The following is a 17,069-nucleotide window of genomic DNA, read 5'->3' on the forward strand; positions in this document are numbered from 1 at the left end:
GCCAGAGCAGAAACAATGCTCAGCTGTAGGCGTGTCCAGCAGTGAAAGTAAAGCCCGATGCTGTAAAAAAACAGTACCCATAAGAACCTGGAATGTTAGGGCCATGAATCGAGGTAAATCAGATGTGTTCAAGCAGGAGGTAACAAGAGTGAACATCAACATTTTAGGAATCAGTGAACTAAAATGGATGGGAATAGGTGAATATATTTCAGATGACCATTATATCTACTACTGTGGGCAGGAATCCCTTAGAAGAAATGGAGTAGCGCTCATAGTCAACAAGAGTCCAAAATGCAGTACTTGGGAGCAACCTAAAAAATGCCAAAATGATCTCGGTTCGTTTCCAAGGCAAACCATTCAACATCACACTAATCCAAGTCTATGCCCCAACCACTAATGCTGAAGAAGCTGGAGCTGTACAATTCTGTGAAGACCTACAACTCCTTCTCGAACTAACACCAGAAAAAGTTGCCCTTTTCATCATAGGGGACTGGAATGCAAAAGTAGGAAGTCAAGAGATACCTGGAGTAATAGGCAAGTTTGGCCTTGGAGTACAAAATGAATCAGGGCAAAGCCTGACAGAGTTTTGCCAAGAGAACACTCTGGTCATAGCAAACATCCTCTTCCAAGAACACAAGAGACAACTCCACACACAGACATCACCAGATGGTCAATACTGAAATCAGATTGATTATATTCTTTGCAGCCAAAGATGGAAAACCTCTATACAGTCAGCAAAGACCTGGAGCTGCCTGTGGCTCAGATCATGAACTCCTTATTGCAAAATTCAGGCTTAAATTGAAGAAAGTGGGGAAAACTACTAGACTATTCAGGTATGACCTAAATCAAATCCTTATGATTATACAGTGGAAGTGACAAATAGATTTGAGGGATTAGATCTGGTAGACAGAGTGCCTGAAGAACTATGGACTGAGGTTCCTGACATTGTATAGGAGGCAGTGACCAAAACCATCCCCAAGAAAAAGAAATGCAAGAAGGTAAAGTGGTTATCTGAGGAGGCCTTACAAATAGCTGAGGAAAGAAGAGAAGCAAAAAGCATGGGAGGAAGCGAAAGACATACTCAATTGAATGTAGAGTTCCAGAGAATAGCAAGGAGAGATAAGAAGGCCTTCTTAACTGAACAATGCAAAGAAATAGAGGAAAACAATAGAATGGGAAAGACTAGAGATCTCTTCAAGAAAATTGGAGATACCAAGATGGGCACAATAAAGGACAGAAACGGTATGGACCTAACAGAAGCAGAAGATATTAAGAAGTGGCAAGAATACATAGAACTATACAAAAAAGATCTTAGAAAGCCTCACTACAAACAAAGCTAGTGGAGGGGATGGAATTCCAGCTGAGTTATTTAAAATAATAAAAGATGATGCTGTTAAAAGTGCTGAACTCAATATGTCAGCAAATTTGGAAAACTTAGCAGTGGCCATGGGACTGGAAAAGATCAGTTTTCATTCCAATCCCAAAGAAAGGCAATGCCAAAGAATGTTCAAACTACTTCACAATTGAGCTCATTTCACATGCTAGGAAGGTAATGCTCAAAATCCTTCAGGCTAGGCTTCAATAGTACATGAACTGAGAACTTCCAGATGTACAAGCTAGACTTAGAAAAGGCAGAGGAACCAGAGATCAAATTGCTAACATCTGCTGGGTCATAAAAAAAGCAAGGGAATTCCAGAAAAACATCTACTTCTGCTTCATTGATTACACTAAAGTTTTTGACTCTGTGGATCACAACAAACTGTGGAAAGTTCTTAGAAGAGATGGGAATACCAGACCACCTGACCTGCCTCCTGAGAAAACTGTATGCAGGTCAGGAAGCAACAGTCGGAACCGGACACGGAACAATGGACTGGTTCCAAGTTGGGAAAGGAGTACGTCAAGGCTGTATATTGTCACCCTGCTTATTTAACTTCTACGCAGAGCACATCATGTGAAATGTCGAGCTGGCTGAAGCACAAGCCATAATCAAGATTGCCAGGAGAAATATCAATAACCTCAGATATGCAGATGATACCACCCTAATGACAGAAAGCAAAGAGGAACTAAAGAGTCTCTTGATAAAGAAGAAAGAGGAGAGTGAAAAAAACTGCCTTAAAACTCAACATGCGAAAAACTAGGTCATGGCATCTGAACCAATCACTTCATGGCAAATAGACAGGAAAAAAAAAATGGAAACAGTGGTAGACTTTATTTTCTTGGGCTCCAAAATCGCTGTGGACAGTGACTGCAGCCATGAAATTCCAAGACACTTGCTCCTTGGAAGAAAAGCTATGACAAACCTAGACAGCGTATTGAAAAGCAGAGACATCACTTTGCTGACAAAGGTCTGTATAGTCAAAGCTATGGTTTTTCCCATAGTCATGTACAGATGTGGGAGTTGGAGCCTAAAGAAGGCTAAGCACTGAAAAACTGATGCTTTCAAATTGTGGTGTTGGAGAAGACTCTGGAGCGTTCCCTTGTGACAGCAAGGGGATCAAACTAGTCAATCCTAAAGGAAATCAACCCTGAATATTCACTGGAAAGACTGATGCTGGAGTTGAAGCTCCAATACTCTGGTCACTTGATGCAAAGAGCCGACTCTTTGGAAAAGATCCTGATGCTGGGAAAGATTGGGGGCAGTTGAGGATGAGATGGTTGGATGGCATCACCAATTCAATGGACATGAGTTTGAGCAAACTCCGGGAGATAGTGAAGGTCAGGGAAGCCTGGCGTGCTGCAGTCCATCGGGTTGCAAAGAGTCACACATAGCTGTCACCACAGGGTGAGTGCGGGCTTTTTCTAGTTGCGGCTTGCGGGGACGTCTCTCTAGTTGTGGTGCACGGGCTTTTCACTGTGGCGGCTTCTCCTGTTGCGGAGTACAGGCTCTCGGCAATGTGGGCTTCAGTAGTTGTGGTGCACGGGTTTTGTTGCCCCACAGCGTGTGAGATCTTCCTGGAGCAGGGATCAAACCAGTGTCCCTTGCATTTCGAGATGTATCCTTAACCACTGGACAATCAGGGAAGCCCAGGTATCGCATTTTAGGTTGCCGATATAAGTGGTATCATATGGCGTTCATCTTTCTCTGGCTTACTTCACTTCGTATGATAATCTCTAGATCCATCCGTGTTGCTGAAAATGGCATTGTTTCCTTCTTATTTATGGCTGAGTAGTATTCTATTTGTGTGTGTGTGTATGTATGTGTATCAGGTAAAGCCATCATTCTTTACCTGATGGCTGAGTGGTAAAGAAACCTCCTGCCAAAGCAGGAGATGCGAGTTTGATCCCCGAGTCAGGAAGATCCCCTGGAGAAGGGAATGGCAACCCACTCTGGTATTCTTGCCTGGAAAATTCTATGGACAGAGGAGCCTGGCGGGCTACAATCCACGGAGTCACAAGAGTCAGACATAACTTAGCGACTGAAGAAATGAATGATGAACGAATGTATATTTTCATTTATCCAAAATGTTTATCCATTCATCTCTTGCTGGACATTAGGTTGTTTCCGTGTCTTGGCTATTGTGAACAATGCTGCTGTGTATCTTGTTGAATTACAGTTCTGTCCGGATATATGCCCAGGAGTGAGATTGCTGGATTCTATGGCAACTCTTTTTAGCTTTTTAAGGAACCTCCATTCTGTTCTCCACAGTGGCTGCACCAACTTACATTCCCACCAGCAGGACAGGAGGTGAACCTGCCTCTTCTTCCAGTGCCTTCCCCACCCGCTTCCCCCACTTCCCTTCGCACTCCTCCCCCTCCACCCCTGCCCCTCACTTGCAGGCCCTACTCCCCTGGGGAACCGCTGGGCAGGTCCTCCAGTCCTCGCCTGGACCTGCCTCCGTGTGGCTGGACGTCTCTGGAGCGGACCCACCCCCACGCTGGCAGTGGACCCCCCTTTGGGGTCCCCAGGCCCAAGCGGGCCCTCCAGGTACACTCCTATGTCAGTTCACCCTCCCGCCTCCCCCGACGGCCCTTCCCGCTGAAGCTCCGCGCGCCTCCACCTCCGAGGCGCTTTGAGTAGACGCGTTGCTTCTCAATTCACCGAGAAAGCCGGAGGCACCAGGAGAGCGTTTCCTCCCGCGGCCTGCGCCCCGGCCACCCTGCCGCCTCTGCCCCTGTGTCCTTCCGCTCTCCTGTCGCTGTAGACGGACTCTTTGTTCAGGCGGCCCCCCACTCACAGGTCAGGGCCACGACTGCGTCCGGGGCGCTATCAGTGGGTCCCTTCTCTCCCCTCCAGGAGCCTTTACCTCCCCTGGATCAGTTCTGCCAGCGTGCAAACTAGTGTTAACTCCTTTTCTTAGGGAAACCTTTAGACCCCACTTTCCGCTCCCAGCCTCCCATTTCTACACACACATGCACACCCACACGTGCAAACACACGCGCTCGCACACACACACACACAGATGAATTCCTCAAGGAGCTGCTTCTACTCCCAGCCTCCATTTTTGCCTCGTCCTCACCATTCAGGGTTTGATCCCTGGGTGGGGAAGTTCCTCTGGAGAAGCGAATGGCAATCCACTCCAGTATTCTTGCCTGGAGAATTCCATGAACAGAGAAGCCTGGCGGGCTACAGTCCATGGGTTTGCAGAGTCGGACACGACTAGGCAACTAACACACACACCATTCAGGATTCTGCCCCTCATCTTTAGGGAAGCTGCTTTCCCCCTAGTTTATCTCTGTGTGTAACTCGAATGATGAGCGCTCAGTCCTGCTGGGATGGGACTCAGGGCAGCATGGGACCTCCTCGCCGACCCATCTCGCCTCCTTGACATGCTCGCCCCTGGCTCCTGACACCAGGCACTGCACCTTTTCCTTGTATCTTTCTGGCTTCTCCTCCGACTCCCAGACCTTTAAGCACCCTGTCCCCCTCCACGCATTCCGGAAGCGATCTCCCCGAGTCTGTGATTTTAAGGAGCTTCTGTTAGCCAGGGGTGCCCAGTTTGTATCTTCAGCCGATATGCCCGTGTGACTGCATCCTCAAAGTCTTTCCCAGGGACGGTCTGACCCCACGACAGATGGCCGGTCAGTGTCCATGGACACCAGGGGTGATGGTCACACCATCCTCTCGGTTGTTCAGCATCATCCTTGACACCTGTCCTTCGCTCATGTCCCATGTCCTGTCCGTCCACAAAGCCTTTTGCATTTGCCTTTGATGTATATGCAGGTATTTGATGATGTTAAGGAATTATGGTTACATTTTTAAAGATATGACCATGGTATTGTGGTGTATTTTTAAAAGGAAGCCTCATCTGTTAGAGATTCTTACTGAAATATTTATAGATAGAACAGTATGAAGTCTGGAATTGGAATAATCTTGGGCAGTGGTTCTCAAGTGGAGGACTCATGAAAACAGATTTCTGGGTCTCAAGGCCAGAGTTTCTGATTTAGTGGGGTTAGGATGGGTTTGTTTTTTTTTAAACTCCTGACACCGATTGTTGCTTATTGTCTGAGCCCACAAGATGAGACTGATGTGAGGTGTCAGAGATGGGATGTGATAGCTTACAGTGAACAATGTTGGATTCATGATCTCTGCAGAAGAAGGTTTAGCTTTGGGACCAGGGACCAGGCTTGATCACCCAAGAGCTTTTGTATAGCAGAGTTGTATTAAAGTGAAAAGGGGACAGAGAAAGCTTCTGACATAGACATCAGAAGGGCGATGGAGAGTGCCCCCCTGCCAGTTTTTAGTAAGCTGTTTTATGTCTGTTAGAAAGCTATTAATCAGAAGAGAGACACCTCAAGGCTGAGGGAGTTTCACCAGGCCCCTCTCCCACAATATGCATTTTTGAGATAGGATGGCACGAGGTATGTCATCCCCCAGCCATAAAACAATTGATGTGAATACTGGTTTGTTCAGCTATTATCAGCCCAAGGTTTGAGAAAAGAAAAAACGTTAGTCTTAGGTGGAATTGTTTTGAAGAAAGGCAAATTCCAAAGCAAACACTTAGTTTCATTAACATAGCTTAAGAAAAACATTTCCATAAGAAAAACACATTGGGTAGCTCAAGGTTTGAGAAATGTGAAGTTCAGGTGGAACCAGGTGTCATCATAGCAACACAGAATTTTGAGAGACACTTGCAGCCTGTTTCCTCCGTTTGGAGACCCCTGGCCTTCCTACCTGTTACCCTCTCAGGTGGGAGATATAAATGAAGTAAGCTTGAGTGTGAATAGATACCAGTCAGAGCTGGTGGGCACATAAAGTTATTACACTACTCTGCTTTTCTTTGGAAGTTTCAATAATAATAAGGTGTGTGAGTGTGTGTGTGGTGTGTGTGTGTTCCCAGCACCTCCGGCCCCACCCCCCTAACCCCGCTCCAAGCATCCTCTCTGCAGGATCATTGTAGCGCCTCCTAACTGGTCTCCTTGCCTTCCTCTTGCTCCTCCTGGATTCAGAGTGATCGTCAAAACCCCGCAGTGCCTCCCTCTGGCTCGGCGCGAAACCCCAAGTCTTGTTATGACCTAGACGGTGCTTCGCAGCGTGTCCCTGGCTCCATTCCCTCTGTCAGACTCACTGACCTCACTGAGCCTGCATATTCCAGAAATGCTTCAGCCCCAGGACCTTTGCACGTGCTCTTCTGGGCCCACAGTGCTCCCCGGCCCTCCACTCAGCCATCTCCCTCTTTTCCTTCATCTGCTTTCACAGATTGCCCCTGCAGTGAGACCTTGCCAAACCACACTATGTGAGAGTCCTCATTCCCCCGCTTCCCACCCTTCTTCCTTGTTAGCTTTTTCTTCTTAGCTCATGTCACTGTATTGTGGTGCTGATTGCATCTGTCCCCTTCGGCAGGAAGCTTGTGTGGTTCCTGGCCCCAAGTAGGCACTGCTGCTCCACCACCTCTGTGACAGCCTTGCCGGGGCCACTGCTCCTGGCTCCCACCCCCAGCGGGTTGGCCTCCACGGTCGTCACTCACCCATTCATGACACATGTCCCTTCTTTGCCAAGGCCCCGCACCTGCCTCGCTGCCTCTGGGGTGGATGGGTTTGGGCCTATTCGGGTCCCTGCTGGGACCCTGTGCTTAGCCGGCCTTCAGATACACGCTCACTGGAACGAGTGGCTGAATCCCAGGGCAAGAGGTGGATGAGGACAAGGGTGGGTGAGTAAAAGGGAGGACTTCCTGGAAAGTTGTGGCCGACGGTTGGGGTTCGAGGGGTGGTGAGCAGGGGGAAGCAAAAACATTCTCACGTGGACGAACCCTCCGGAAATGCAACCAACAAAAGCGCGGAAGACAGGAAAATTCTATTTTTGAGACATTAAGTAAGGAAGGACAGAAGTTGCCAATGGGCAGACCAAATACAGTCTGCAGAGGTGTGTGCAGCCCACACAGAGCTTAAAATAAACCTGGGTTGGTTGCCAAGACTGAGAAATCAGAAGTGTCCTATTTCTCTCAAAAACTGGAAACTCGCTGGTACCCAGGCTGGTCTGACCTCCTGGGGGCAGTGGGCAGAAACGGACCATGTGTCCCCATTAGAAGGTGCGTATATCCTTGGGTCACCCACGGACCTCTTCCTGCAGCTTCATTCCTTCATTTACCTGCCTGAGGCTTTTGGTTTGTGAGCTCCCTTTTAAGAGCAAAATGGATTTGTTCTTCCTTTGACACGAAGTGAGGAAATACGGTTATCTGGGGCAAGCAGTGGTGTCGGGCAGTTTTGCAACAGGTTGCCTGGGAGGCCAGGCCTCTGGGGGTCCTGGGGGCTCACTGAGGAGACCCTGTCTCCCAGACGTGGGACATGTCCCGCTTACACATCGCAGGGGTGGAAAGGAGCTTTGGAGGGGAAGGCCTGGAGAAAAGGAGAGATGCTTTGCAGAGAGTCTGGACTTTTAACAGGGCTGGCTCATGGAAGGAAAAGGTTACTGAATCTTACAGGTTCAGCTGTGTTCCCAAAAGATACATGCAAGTCCTAACTTCCAGTACTTCAGAATGGGACCATGTTTGGACATAGGGTCCTTTGTGTAAATAGGTTGAGATGCGGTCATCCTGGAATAGGGTGGGCCCCCAATCTGATGTGATGAGTGTCCTTGCAAGAGGAGAGAAGCCCAGAGCCACACAGAGAGAAGACGGCCACGTGATGAAGGAGGCAGGGGTTGGAGTGACACAGCTGCAGGCCAAAGAAGGTCCAGATTGACGGCCACCACCAGCCAGGACAAGGAGGGGAGGACCCTCCCCCGAGCCTGCAGAGGGTGGTGGCCGGCTGACACCTTGTTTCCAGACTTCCAGCCTCCAGACTCAAGAGCTGAGAAAGTTCCGATGTTTTAAGCCCCTCGGTTTGTTTACAGTTCATCTGTTCGTGATGGAGGAAAAGCATCTTCTCCCAAGCCTGGCACGTGCAGTCAGGTTGTGACCTTCCATGAGGTGCCGTGTGTGAAAGCCAGGGATGATGGTGCTGATTCTGTATTAAGGAGTGGATCATTTACAGGATTCGGATGGGACAAGGTGGCCTGGTGGAGCTGTGCTTGTTTGTTTTTAAAATAGGATGAGAAGCCTTTTTTAAATTTGTGTTTGTTTGATTTTCCCAGCACAGGGGGATCGGCTGTGTGTGCTTTTCTTCTGTGACCCAGCGGGGCAGGGGTCAGTTCTGTTCCCACAGCTTCTCCTGCGGTCCCGTTCCCACCTCTGAAGTGTGGATCTGACCAGGTTCCTTTGGCCAGCAGTTTCCCAGGGTTTTGTTTGTTTGGTTAGGACTGTTTGCAGAGGGACATAAAGGCACAAAGACCTCCTCGTTTTAGGGTCAATAGGGTGAGACCCAGATGATACCCTGGCTTCAGGGTTCTGTGCAAAGGCTTTGTAAAGCTTTGCAGGTTGAAATATGATTTTTGTGTGTGTGTCAGAATTATGCTCTTGCATTGATCAATGTGTCCACTGCAGTGAGGATGGGAGCTGCCTGTCTACCTCTCTCTCTTTAGACCAGGAGACACCACGTGTGGCCCTGAACAGGCCTGCAGGGAGCAGTTCGCTTCCACCTGCGGGGTTGGGATTTCACCGACTTCACCTGGCCTAGAGTAGAGCAGGCCACTTCCAGGAGGGGTCCATAGACACGTGGCACCACGCTTGTCCCTGAACGGTGGACTCGTCATCACCTGGATGGAGGGGGCCTTCATCTCTTCAGGGAGCAGACCAGGGTGGGCGGGAAGGCTGCCTCGTCCTCCTCATTGTCATCATTGTTGGGGCAAAGACCTGTGGGCTCCAGGAAGTGGGTCGTGCCCATCTGTGGGCCCCTCAGTGCCCCCATCCTGATGCCCACTTCCTGCAACGGTTCCCGCATTTGACAGAAGGGGCCTTGCACTTGTGATTAAGCTAAGGGCCTTGGGATAGGAGATTGTTGGGGATGATCCAGGGGCCCAGTGTACTCACAATGGTCCTTAACAGATGGAAGAGGGAGGCGGGAGAGGGAGAGAGTGTGAGATGTGAAGATGGAAGCAGGGATTGGAGGGAAGCGATTGCTAGTTTTGAAGAGAGAGGATGTAGACACGAGGGAGGGTGCAGTGAATTGGGAGATTGGGACTGACTTATATACACTTGTTCAGTGGCTGCTTTGCGACCCCGCGGACTGTAGCCCGCCAGGTTCCTCAGTCCATGGGATTCTCCAGGCAAGAATACTGGAGTGGGTAGCTGTTCCCTTCTCCAGGGGATCTTCCCAGCCCAGGTATTGAACCTGAGTCTCCTGCATTGGCAGGTGGATTCTTCACTGCTGAGCACCCAGGGAAGCCCTGGCTTTGGGTAATTACCTTTAGGTTACTCTGCTCCCTCCTCCCCCAGCAAAAAACCCTAATTAGAAAAAGTCATGCGAATTTTGGAGGAAAATATCATTTATTAAACTGGTTCTTAACCTTAGAGCTCCTTGAAGATTCTGATGAAAATTATGATCCCAGTCTCATAAAAATATACATCAAAAATTTTGCATACAATTTTAGAGATTATAGGGCTTTCCTGGTAGCTCAGTTGGTAAAGAATCCGCCTGCAATGCGGGAGACCTGGGTTCGATTCCTGGGTTGGGAAGATTCGCTGGAGAAGGGATAGGCTACCCACTCCAGTATTCTGGCCTGGAGAATTCCATGGACTGTATACAATCCATGGGGTCACAAAGAGTCAGACACAACTTAGCCACTTTCACTTTCACTTTTTAGAGATATAGAGCCCCCAAAACCTATCTGTGAAGCTGTGGTGTCTGCCAGGCTTTTCCCTCTGTCTCCCCAGCTGGAGAGCCCTTGTATTGGATGAATCCAGTTGAGGCTGAGTTTTTGCTTCCATAGCAAGTCGCCCTAATGGTATTTGCGGGGTCCTTATTTAAGGATTCGTCCGTGTGTGTGTTTTATTCTGTGCATTTAGAAACGTTCTTCTGAGAAAAGGGTGCGAAGGCCTGGCCCCTGTAAGAGCCCGTGGCGCCTCCAATGGTGTCTGTGCTCTCACTGTCAAGGTTAAGGGCTCCCTACTTTTCCTGGTCCTTCCCTCTGCCAGTTTTTCTTCTGCTTCTCAACAGGCTGGGTGTGTTGTCCAGGGTGTTTCTAGTAACTCTGAAGACCCTGGGGACCTCTGCTCATCAGCCTGCCTTAGGATTCACTGGCCCCGGACCTGGAGCACAAGGGTCACCCAGGCCTCCTGCTCAGCCCTTGTGTGTTAGCAGGTCCCCGGGGGGCGGGTGAGCACTTGCACGACGTGGCCTCTGGTGGACGATACTTAAGAAGGAAGGTCCTCCCCATCGGGGAGCGATGACTCAGTGCTGTTTCTGAGCACGTGGGCTGCAGTACCGAGGGACGGGGCCGGCCTGAGACACCTGCTCCCACCTCAAACCCAGCACCTCCGCGGGCCGGGGACTCCCCTCCGCCTCTGCAGCACCCCCCCGGGACGCTGCTGGAGCTTTCAGACAGCAGGTGGAAAGGTCTCAGTCCCTGGAGCTCGGCAATCTGCTGATCCACAAGGCTCCACACAGATGACTTGGGGCCGAGCAACCGACTCTGCGTTTTCTCTGCCGAGTGGGTGGGAGCCGCATCGGGAGCTGCAGTGAATGAACTCCACCGGGAGGTTTGGCTGATGCTGTCTGTGCTGGGTTTCTCCTGCAGCCCCGGAAGAAAAGGAGGTCATTAAAGGCCAGTACGGGAAGCTCACCGATGCTTACGGCTGCCTGGGGGAGCTCAGGCTGAAGTCCGGTGAGTACCCGCGTGGAGGGCGGCAGCTGTCACACGCTCAGGGCTATAGACTATAAGTGTCGGGCAGAGCTTCTCTTATGTGAGTTTGGAGAGGCTGTGGGATTTAGTCATTTTATTTCAGCAGCTACCCTCTTTTAAAATGTTTATTTCACTGAGCCGGCTCCTCCAGGCTAGGGCAGAGGTTGAGGTGAGAGCCTGGTCCTCCCCTGTTGGCACTCCTTCCCACCCTGGGCACAGAGGACCTTACCTTCTCTGGGTGCCCGCTGGGATCTAGGTCTTCCAGCCTGGTCTGGGCGGGGGGGTGGGGGTGGGGTCCTCCCCAGGGGCTGGTGTGTTGTTTTACAGGGGATTTGTATTCTAGAAGGGGGTGGAGGTCAGAGGTCAAAAGCCCCTGGACCTGCTGAGTGTGTCTTTATGGAGTGGAGCTGGGATGGAGCATCGTTGGCAAGGAGAGAAAAGCCACCAGCGCTTGACTATTGGGCACTGAGGTTGGGTGTGAGCGAGAGCAAGGAAAAGAGCTCCAGAACTGGGCCACATGATCCGACTGGAAAGGGCAGAGGACTCACAGGAACGCGCGGGCATCCTTGCTCGGTGTAAGACGCGAGGGGCTGAGCCGTCAACACGGCTGCCGCTGGGGAGTCCCAGTCTCCCTGTGAGGCTGCTCGGTCACCTCTGCACTCCTGGGCCTCACAGCCCTGATGCTGTGCTGGGACTCAGCAACCCCCTCCTTCCTCCCCTCTCTGCCATCTGATTTACACTGTCCCTGCCCAGTGTCTCTGGTGACTTATGGGGCCAAGACCAGATCAGGCTGTGAGCTGCTCAAACGCAGGCTCTTCCCAAGCCTACATCCACACAGCAGCTGTTTTCATCTCCACATCCGCACAGCAGCTGTGTTCCCTGGTCTGAGGATTTTCACAGCAGACAGAATAGCACAGTTGTTTGCCATTACTTTTCTGGCTCTTTTTTCTTTAATCGGGTGGTTTTTTTTTCCCTCTGAACTATGATGGTGATCATCTCCACAGTGTTTAGGAAAAACACTCAGTACCCACATGACAAAATGCATGTATTAAATGTCTTGTTTTGTGCCAATGGCTAAGTGTACATTAGCTTCTTTAATCCTAAAAACAAGCCAATGTGATACTGTGTCTTTATTCTCCTTTTCAGTAAAGGAAACAGACTCAGAAGGTAAAAATCACTTGCCTAAGAAGCTCAGCTAGAATTGAAACCTGGATCTAGCAGCCTCTAAACACTTACTTTTTTTTCATGAAGATGTGCTGCCTGCCAAGAGTTTCTGTTTTTTTCTTCCCCCTTGCCATGATTTTTATTTTCTGAGGTTATAAAAAATTCCTGTGGCCTTTCCTCAATCACGAGGATGTGAAGATGACAGCTGACCTTATGTGGTACTTACTCTGTGCTGGGCCCAGTTTTAAGTGTTTTAATTTATTAACTCAGCTCTCCCAACAACTTGAGGTAGGAACTGGAACTGTTAGAAAGCTTAAGAGTTGTAATTCCTCTATTCCATGACACATTTTTTTATATTATAACATCTGGGTGTTTCAGATATGTTACAGTTGTTGGCATTTTACAATTATGATTGGCAATATTTTTCTTGTGTGTAAATTAATGGTCCTTTTTGCATCGGTGACTTGCTGGTGGCAAGTGGGTTTTTAAAAAATTTAAATATATTTATTTTTAATTGGAGGATAATTGCTTTGCAGTGTTGTGTTGGTTTCTGCCATACAGCAACGTGAATCAGCCACGGGTATACATATGCCCCCTCCCTCTTGAACCTATGAAAGTGAAAGTTGCTCAGTCGTGTCCAACCCTTTGTGACCCCGTGGACTTTACAGTCCATGGCATTCTCCAGGCCAGAATACTGGAGTGGGTAGCCTTTCCCTTTTCCAGGAGATCTTCGCAACCCAGGGATTGAACCCAGGTCTCTTGCATTGTAGGCAGATTCTTTACCAGCTGAACCAGAAGGGAAGCCCCTTGAACCTGTGACTAGGTTTTAAACTCCTTTTTTATGGCATCAGGAGCTGCCTTCACCAGCTAGGCTGTTCTGTCCTGAAAGGGGCAGGAAGGCTGAGGTTCCAAGACCAGGGAAGTGGTACCTTGCCTGTATCCCAGGGGAAAGCTTGTCTTCCTGGGCTGAGGTTGGAGATCAGCTCTAGGAAACCGGTCCTGACAGGGAAGGCTGGCAGCCCCCACAGACAGTGTCTGTGGGTGCCAGCTATGGCAGGCTCATCCCAGGGCAGGGAGTGAAGAGAGGTGACCAGCTCCTAGTGCTGCCCCAGACAAGGCCATCCTCCCTGCCTGCGGCCCCCCACCCGCCTGCTCCTCCCCGCGAGGGGGCAGCGAGCACAGCCCCTGGTCCCTGGCCATGTCTGGTGTCCTCTGAACACCGCAGCCCTGCCTGCCTGTGTCCTCCTCCAGGGGGCCCTGTGAAGGCTCCCTGAGTGTGGTGAGAGTGTGTTTGACTTGGAACATCAGGATTATCTGGCCTTTCTCAACACATTTCTGAAAGTGCCCAGGGTATCTGAAGGATGCGGGCTTGCCTGGTGGCTCAGTGGTGAACCCGCCTATCAATGCAGGAGACTCAGGTTCCATCCCTGGGTCGGGAAGGTGCCCTGGAGGAGAACATGGCAATCCACTCCAGTAATCCTGCCTGGGGAATCCCACGGACAGAGGAGCCTGGTGGGCTACAGTCCATGGCATCACAAAACAGTCGGTCAGACACGACTGAGCGACTGAACAACAGTCTGAAGGATGGAAGGACTGGGCCTTGTCATTGAGTTTTTCCAATTCTCTTCGGTTATGCTGAGGAATGTTTGGCTTGAACTTGATTTTCTTTTCCATCTGCAAGTCCCTATCCCAGAACTACGATGTATTGTGTTTTCTTCCCCATCAGTTGAGGGTGCTGGCAGTATAGAGTGAAATTCCAGCTTTCATCTGCCACCAGGATGACCAGCCCGAGTAGGAGGTGGGCCCCCTTTTGACTCTTTTAGACTGAAGGTCTCTGTACAGCGAGAGACTTCCGCTCAGGTTCTTAATTAACTTGGGGGAGTTGTTCTCTTTCAGTCTACCTAAGTGAACACAGCCTTTTATGTTAGAAATTAAGAAATGTTCAGAAGCTCGTAGATTTCCATGGAGAGCTCAGAGTCCCTCCTTCCTCTCTGAAATGCTAGCAGGAAGGGGTTGGAGTCCCCATGATAAGCCCTGGAGTTGGGCTTCCTGTTGTTGTTCAGCCACTCAGTCATGTCTGACTCTTTGTGACCCCATGGACTGCAACACACCAGGCTTCCCTGTCATTCACCATCTCCCAGAGCTTGCTCAAACTCATGTCCATTGAGTCGGTGATGCCATCCAACCATCTCATCCTCTGTTGCGCCTTTCTCCTCTTGCCTTCAATCTTTCCCAGCATCAGGGTCTTTTCCAATGAGTCGGCTCTTTGCATCAGATGGCCAAAGTATTGGAGCTTCAGCGTCAGTCCTTCCAATGAATGTAGGAAGGTCCATATAGTCAGAGCTATGGTTTTTCCAGTAGTCATGTATGGATATGAGAGTCGGGCTTCCTGACACATACACAATACAAGGCATAGAAAGTGAGACTATTGCTATAAAAAGAATTTATCCCAATGATTATAGGGATTTAACTCCCTTTTCCCCTAAGCTCTCAAGGCCTCCCTATTTCATAGCCTTGGAGGTTGAATACATTGAGGTCTCTGTTGAACTGTGTTTCCTGGAGTTGGGCAGTGCACAGCCTGTAAAGCTGTACTTCACAGTCCTGTAAGCCTTCCACCAGACAGCCCTCCTCAAGTCTAATTTCAGCTTCTCCACACACTGACCTTCTTAGTTCATTCAATATCTCGAGGGCTGTTTTCATACCTCTAAAAGCAAGAAAACTGCCTCATCTCTATCTTACATAGTTCTGAAGATTTTTATTAATACATGAGAAAATGAACATGGATTGAACTTGGGTACCGAGTGGATGCGAAGGGCTGTCCTGCAGGGGGTCTCTCAGGGAGAACTAGGCGTGGGGCCCAGGCTGAGCACCTTTGGGTCTGTGACTACTGGTGGTAGTCAGCCGTGGCTGACTTCTCTGAGCAGTCACTGCAGGATGGACTACCTCTGGAGGGGGACCTTTGACAGTCTTTAGGACTCCTTTGAGATTTGGAAAATGCAGTATTCTCTAGCAAGTCTTGAAATGGCCATCAGTCTTAGTAATTTAACTGTTATACCCAGTGGTGGGCTGGTCATTACCGGCTCTCTGGTGGGGAATTCCTGACAGTCTGTGTTTGTCAGTTTCCGTCCTGTAAGTGTATACAGCATGGGTGGTTTCAGGCCAGGATGGAATTGGGATGCGCTGTGCTCAGCCGGCTCCCAGAAGCTGGTGAAATTAGCCAGCACACCGCTGCCTTCACTGTGCTCATGTTCTCGGCAGGGAGGGGACAGATACCTGGTGGATCCAGGTATTCAGGATCCTGAGCTCACTGGTAAGGGGTGGGGGCGGGCGGCTCGGGCTCCTCCGGCCACAGCTGCCGACTTCACAGGTGGGGAAGCGTCGGCTCCCAGGTCCTCTGTTCACAGGTCTGAGAGGATCCCAGACCGGCAGTCAAGAGGGGGGTTGGTGTGTAGGCACTCAGGGTTGAGATCCCTTGTACCTGGCTGGGGAGAGAACTCCTAGGCTGAGCAAACAGAGAAATTCCAACGCAAACACGCCCGGCACCGTCTCTGAATGAACCATTGTGTGTGCTGGTGACTCATGGTGGCCCCAGCGGCCGACCTTCCCGGCCAGATGACGAGTGGCCACGGCTGGATGAAACTCAGGACCTGTCCCTGCAGGGCTTGGAGTTTCTCCCAGACAGCTCTGACTTGGAGCTGGGCTTTGAAGACGGCTCTCTTGAGGGAGAGGATTTCTAAATTGAGGTTTTGGAGGTTTTTACAAATTGTGATGAAATATACATAAGATAGGGCTTCCCAGGTGGCTCAGATGGTAAAGAATCTGCCTGCAATGCAGGAGACCCAGGTTCAGTCTCTGGGCTAGGAAGATCCCCTGGAGAAGGGAATGGCAGCCCACTCCAGTGGGATTCTCTTGCCTGGAGAACCCCATGGACAGAGGAGCCTGATGGGTTACAGCCCATGGGATTGCAAAGAGTTGGACGTGACTGAGCAACTAACATATATAAGATAATAAAATTTACCCTTTTTAAAAACTACTTATTTATTTATCTATTTGGCTGCTCCTGGTCTTAGTTATGGCATGTGAGATCTTTGATTTTGGTTGTGGCTTGCAGGATCTTTGGTTGTGATCCTGCAATCAGATCCTGTGAGATCTGATTCCTTAACCAGGGATTGAGTCCAGGCCTCCTGCACTGGGAGCGTGGCATCTTAGCCACTGGACCACCAGTGAAAGTGAAAGTCGCTCAGTCATGTCCAGCTCTTTCTGACCCCGTGGACTATATACAGTCCATGGAATTTTCCAGGCCAGAATAGTGGAACAGGTAGCCGTTCCCTTCTCCAGGGGATCTTCCCAACCCAGGGGTCGAACTCAGGTCTCCCACATTGCAGGCACGTTCTTTACTAGCGGAGCCACAAGGGAGGTCCCTAAAAGTTACCATTTTAACCATTTAAGCATTACAGGTCAGTGGCATGAAGGCCATTCACGTTCTTGAGCAGCTATCACCACCGTCCTTCTCTAGAACATTTTTCATTGTCTCAGACTGAAACCCCATCCCAGTTAACCTGTATATATAATGTGCTCAGTCATGTCCGACTCTTTTGAGACCCCATGGACTGTAGCCCACCAGGCCCCTCTCTCCATGGAATTTTCCAGGCAAGAATACTGAAGCAGGGTTGCCATTTCCCACTCCAGGGGATCTTCCTGACCCAGGGATCGAACCCTTGTATCTCCTGCATTGGCAGGTGGATTCTTC

At 49.9% G+C, this 17,069-nt stretch overlaps 1 protein-coding gene across 1 annotated transcript in view; it reads left to right on the forward strand.

The window, feature by feature from the left end:
* SYNJ2 (synaptojanin 2) overlaps nucleotides 1-17,069 on the forward strand; it is a 102,436-nt gene that overhangs the window by 23,638 nt on the left and 61,729 nt on the right. Inside the window, exon 2 of the mRNA XM_040238896.1 lies at nucleotides 11,051-11,137. Coding sequence (XP_040094830.1) covers nucleotides 11,051-11,137 — 87 coding nt within the window. The remainder of the gene's footprint in view (nucleotides 1-11,050; nucleotides 11,138-17,069) is intronic.

The sequence above is a fragment of the Oryx dammah genome, unplaced genomic scaffold (genome assembly GCF_014754425.2).
Source record: "Oryx dammah isolate SB20612 unplaced genomic scaffold, SCBI_Odam_1.1 HiC_scaffold_4, whole genome shotgun sequence".
Classification (NCBI taxonomy): domain Eukaryota; kingdom Metazoa; phylum Chordata; class Mammalia; order Artiodactyla; family Bovidae; genus Oryx; species Oryx dammah.